At 34.8% G+C, this 6000-nt stretch overlaps 1 protein-coding gene across 1 annotated transcript; it reads left to right on the top strand.

Annotated features, from left to right (window-relative positions):
* The first annotated feature begins 3370 nt into the window (after positions 1-3370).
* On the top strand, positions 3371-4141 carry LOC100267018 (60S ribosomal protein L26-1-like). The gene has a single exon (XM_002284230.5). It carries the CDS (start codon positions 3534-3536, stop codon positions 3987-3989), a length of 456 nt encoding a protein of 151 aa, XP_002284266.1. The 5' UTR covers positions 3371-3533; the 3' UTR covers positions 3990-4141.
* The last annotated feature ends 1859 nt before the right edge of the window (positions 4142-6000 follow it).

Genomic DNA, 6000 nt, shown 5'->3' with positions numbered 1-6000 from the left:
TTAAGAAGGTTGAATAAACAATAAATTTGATTTTTAGGTTCTTGTTACTCCTTCTATGCACCAAAGGTCAAGTTTAAATAGGTTTTTGAGTTAAACTAGTCATTAGAAAATAGACCTTTTAGAATTGGACGTTCACATGATTGTCCATATATTGGCCATTAAAGTATTTAATGATTTGCATAGAGTTGTTGGAAGCCAAAAGCTTGATATGGACATTTAGGTGGTCATACACACTGCCAAGGGGTTATCCAAGTGGATGCCCACATGGCTTCCATTAGGAAAAATTCACCTCCTAAGGGAACTGGTCATCCAGGTGGATGCCCACTTTACTTTTGGTACCCACAATACCCCACAACAAAGCAAGTGGTCATCCAGGTGGACATCCACTTTGCTTCTAGTAGCCAATCTAGACATCTAAGTGGACAACCATTTATGTTCTTGTTTGAAGAAAATGTTATTTTGAACTAGATTTTGGATGCAGCTGATTTTGAGTATAATTATTTGGAACTTAACCAATATTTTGAAAGTATTTTTCAAGAGTTAATAACGTTTTGGTTAAGTCGAAAATTGATTTTATGAAGAGTTAAAGATTTTCATGAAAACTTTGAGATTCAATGGTCTCTTGTGTTAGGCAACTAAATCGTCCTCATGTAGAGTACAAAAACTTAAAATACAAACAAGAAGGATTAAAAAAAAAAAAAGAATTTACTAAGATCTTTGAAAAGTTATAAAACTCTTTTTGCATCTTCCTCTCGAACCTTGCATTTTGCTTCTTATATGAGAATTGTAGCATATAAAAGATACAAGTTTTTCCATCATATGCACATGAACAATAAGCACATTAGTATGTTTTAACCTTTGCTTTATTATCATCAAAATTGGGATTACCCAACCCTTAGGTTAACATGTGTTAGATTAAGTGACCAAACTCAATATGAGCTCAAGTCACTTAAGTCCATAAGGAAGCCTATATAAATCCCCTTAAAGATTTAAAACACACAATTATTGTTATTTATTCTTTTAGAGAAAGAAACTCTAACTTCCATCCTCACTAGAGAGGATTTTACTTTCCTTGTATGCTAGGATCTAAGAAAGAGAACCTTCAAGTGAAAGTCCATTGGCCTTTGAGATTAGCATCATTTCTTCATCGATTGGAATTGATCATGGAACATCTAAATCGCAAGTATAACTTATATTCTCTAGATCTAGGTTTTAAAATGCTTATTTGCTTCCATTGTGTAGATCTAGCTAGAGAAGCTTAGCACAAATTTTGCATGCATCTTATTGATCCAGTACCTTGGATGGTTTACCTAGTCATTCCAACACCAAGTTCACAATGTCAATTAGAAAAAAGATCTTGTTAGGATTTAAACTATACCAACTTAAGGCAATCACCTTGGGAGGGGGAAGAGGGTGAATATAGAGTGATTGTCACTTTTTACAAATTTTAAACTTAGAGAACGTAAGTGAAAATTATATACAATAATATAAAAAATATAATAGTAGAACAATTTGCATATGAAATAAAGAGAGTAAGGATGCGAAAGTACAAATACTAGATTTTATAGTGGTTTGACGCAATTTGACATATGCCCATTTTCCTCAAGTTCCTAATCGAGTGAGAGTTCTACTAACAAAGTTTCCAACACAAGTCTTCATGCTTTACACTTGGATTAACCGACTCCAATGAGTACATATAAATTTCCTTAAGAGATGTCTCTCTCTTAAACTTCTGAAGCGATACCCTATATTTGGCAAATACTAAGTGATATCTTACATTTAGATTTTTCTCTCAATTGTATCCTACACTTGGCAAACACTATGTGATACCTGACATTTAGATTTTTCCCTCAAGGGATACCCCATACTCAAGCTCACCTCATAAAGGTTATAAGAAATGATTTAGAATTAAACTCACAAAATCCTAGTAGAAATTTAATTTCAAACGATACAAAGAACATTAAATGAATATGCAATTTTAAAGCAAAGATCACTAAAAATAAAATAAAACACTCTCACAAGGCTTAAATTTATTCAAGAAAGGTTTTGGAATATCAAGATTTTTAAACAATGAAGTAGGAAGCTCAAACAAGTTGCAATGTGTAGTTTGTGGTTGACTAGTCAAGTAATCAATTTGGTTGATTTACTAGTCCTTAGGATTTAATATTATGACAAGTAACTAGTGGAGGTTAAAATATCAATCGACCCTTGACAAGAATCCGATTGATCCTCAATTGGTTAAGCTTTTACCTTAATCGATCCCAATTAGTTTAATTGATGTCCTGGACCCTCAATTGATTGTACTGTAAAGTGCTTGAACAACCCAATTTTGAGGCCTAAAACCTCTAGTAACCAATATTTAGCTTATTAAAATCTTTACTCTAATATACTTGGTATAAGGATTCTAACCTCCAAATAGCAAGATGAAAAGCTATTGCCTTACCACTTATATATATATATATATAGATAAGTCAATATAAGTTATTAATTTTTTATAACCCTTAAAAGCTGAATTTAAAATATTAAATCAAAAGGTTATATATTTACCTTTGGCTATATGAATTGATTAGAAGATTAACCTCCAAGCCCTATGCTATTTGTGCAGCATGACTTCTATACCAAAGAGTGAAATATAATAAAATATGTATACATAAGATTTCTAATAGGGAAGAAAAAACCATTCTACCCTCTGGTATTTATTTATTTATTTATTTATTTTTAATTCAATTAATTCTTAACCCATGGGCCCCATAATTAAAATAAAAAACTCAAAAATAATTTAATTAGAACAATTACAACTAAACAACTAGACCCCAAAACAAAACCAAAGCCAAAACCCTATTATATTCAAATAGCTCAATCAACATCATATTTTCTTTAATGAATTTACAAAATTACCTAGACTTTAGATTGGGTCCATTGGGGCATTACATTATGAGACTGTTATAGGGATTTCCAATTAAGGGTTTGTTTGGCTGATGTCCAAATCAGTGGCATGGCTTGAGCCTCTCACCACTTGTCTCTTTCATTCTTATATAAGATAAATAGTGTTTAATGATAGTTTTATTTCTTTAAATTTCATGAAAAATTAAAATCATTATTTATTGATTTAAAATATGTTTAATAGTGATTTTAGGAAATATTTTTAATATTTTTAATACTTGAATTATAAAAATTTTTAGGTGTTAGAAATATTAAAAAAACTTTCCAAAATGAGAGTACCTTACTCCAAAACATTTTTTATCGGCCACTCATTAGTATATGATGAGCTCATATGACATGTTATAATAACTGTTTATATTTTTATTAAAAATATTTATTTACTAATTTCATTTCTTAAATTAAGGTCAGGCCGTAAAAAACCATAATGGCAAGGCCATTTTCGTCAAATCGAGAAAAAACTAACCCTAACCCTAAGTCTCTGATCTGTCTCCCACCTCCCCCACTCATATATCGTAGAAACGCCGCTCACTCGTCTCTTCATCTCTCAACCCAACTCACAGAGAGAGAGAGAGCGCAGAGAGGGAGAGAAAATGAAGTACAATCCACGAGTTACCAGCTCTAGACGCAAGTGCCGGAAGGCCCACTTTACAGCGCCGTCGAGCGTCCGCCGCGTGCTGATGAGCGCGCCGCTCTCAACTGACCTCAGGAACAAATACAACGTCCGATCAGTACCTATCCGCAAGGACGACGAGGTCCAGGTGGTGCGCGGCACCTTCAAGGGCCGCGAGGGAAAGGTGGTTCAGGTGTATCGTCGGAAGTGGGTCATACATATAGAGCGCATTACGCGGGAGAAGGTCAATGGCTCCACTGTCAACGTTGGGATCAACCCGTCTAAGGTGGTCATCAACAAGCTCAAACTCGACAAGGATCGCAAGAGCCTCCTCGACCGCAAGGCCAAGGGCAGGGCCGCAGATAAGGCCAAGGGCAAGTTTACCGCCGAGGATGTGGCTGCCGCCGCCGCGCCCTCTCTCCAAGAGATCGATTAAATTTGATTTGATTGCGCTTTCGCCTTTGATTTTTAATAGCGTTCCCGTGGTTAGTGGAAAAACGGGTTAATTTAGTAACTGCGATTAGTATGAATGAATTTTTAATGTGGTTTTGGTTAATGTTATGCTATAATTTTCTGCTTTTTGATTTTTATCTGTTTCTTTGAATTAGTGGATGTTTGGATTCCGCTGGAAAATGCATCTTTGGTTCCTTATAATTATTCAAAATTAATATCCTGTAATCTTAGATGTTTTCTTTTTCTTTCTCTTTTTGTGTTTTTGTTTTAGATTAGCTTATGAGGTTCCCATAATTGTGAATGTTTTCCTTGGAGTATTTGTTGCTTGGCTGGATTAGAGATAAACGTTCTGGTTGGTTTGATTGTATTTTAGTTTAATGTAGTTTTCAGTTTCTTCTCATGGAAGTTGAAATCAGAGTCTGTTTTCCACTGCTAAGGTATGGTGAGATTAATTGTGAGTGTTTTAGAAGATGAGGCACTACTTCTCTTTTAGAAATGACCTTCCTCGTTAACGAAATTGGTCTAAAAGATTGTTACTCAGTGAATTGGCGACATCGAGTTTATTACTGGAATAATGTATTGGATTTTGGACCTTAATTGAAATCTTGCATGAAATGGAGTTGTTGAAAGTCTTGCACCCTTTATTGAAGGTCTTTATATACTTTTCCATGGATAGATTTATCTAGAAGGAGGTTTTTTGGACAATAGATTCAGGGTGATTCCTATGCTAATGTTTGTAAACTGTGCAATATCAGATTAAGCACTGATTGCTACTTGCCCAACCTCAGCTGCCAAGTACATATTGGTTGAACTGTAATTAACCTGGTTATTATGGGTTTAAATGGAAGTAATCATCTGTCTATAGATTTGATATATAGCCTGTATTGTATAACAACATCTTGTTATCTAGGTTGTTATACGTTGGTTTCTGGATTAAGACTTAATTGTAGTAAGTTCTTTAAACTTTTTTGTTATTATTAGGTGAAGAGGACCTTTTAAGTATAACTGCTTGTGCTAACTTAGTTCATTACATATTTGGTGAATTAATGACTTATCAGAAACATGTTAAATATGTTATTTCTAAGTATTCTTTGTTGGTGTTGGTGTTGTTTACTTATTTATTTTGGTGGAGGACCTATTTTTTTGGTGGGGGATTGAGTTTAGGAGCATTTAGTAAAGGTAAAGGAAGAGGTTTAGGAGCAGCATTGGTTCCCACCTCACTAGAGAGTAAAAGGGGCTTTATGGTTTTGTATGATTAATGGGTTCTCTTTTAGCAGCTTAGTTTAGTTCTAAGGTTATCCTATGTTTTTAAGGGTGGTCAATCCTTTGTTATAAATTCCTGGGATGGAGAGCAAGAGTATGATAACTTATGTTCTCTTTGATAATGTAATGGGAATTTTGAATAGTTTGTGTAACCTTTTATTTTCTGTGAGGAAAATACACCTCATGAATTAGAGAAACGTGTTCAAGGAATGAGGAATGGTGGTTTGGGGATTAGAAAATTAGATGTTCTTAAGAAAGCCTGACTAGGAAAGTGGTTGTAGAGGTATGTTTTCAAAGGGCAATAGCCCATGGAGGAAGATAATCCAATGCTGATATGGAAAGGTGGACTGGGGTTGTTGTACTTTTGAAGTGGGAGAACCTTTTGACATGGGTTTATGAAAAGCAATTAGAAGAGAATTGAAGGATTTCAGCTAGGACCTTTATTCTGATCAGGAGTGGCCTCAGAACCAGATTCTGCTTTTATAGGTGGATAGGTGAGTGCCCTCTGAAGGAGATGGTCCCTCAGCACTTCAGTATTTCTGTCAAATAGGAATGCAACAGTAGTCTTACGGGTTGCAGGGGAGAGAAGAGGCTTTGGTCCCTCTTGTTCGGACGACATTTTCAAGACTGGGAGTTGGGAACTGTAATGCAATTCATGGAGCTCATATCTATCAAGAAAAAAAAAAAAAAACATGGAGCTCATGCACAAGGTGAGAGTGCTAGAATCAGGG

Source organism: Vitis vinifera, chromosome 14 (assembly GCF_030704535.1).
Source record: "Vitis vinifera cultivar Pinot Noir 40024 chromosome 14, ASM3070453v1".
Classification (NCBI taxonomy): Eukaryota; Viridiplantae; Streptophyta; class Magnoliopsida; order Vitales; family Vitaceae; genus Vitis; species Vitis vinifera.
Note: the sequence above shows the minus strand (reverse complement) of the source record. Positions and strands in the feature narration are given on the sequence as shown.

Coding starts and splice junctions, on each gene's coding strand:
- LOC100267018 (XM_002284230.5), top strand. CDS start 3,534: ATGAAGTACAATCCACGAGTTACCAGCTCTAGACGCAAGTGCCGGAAG.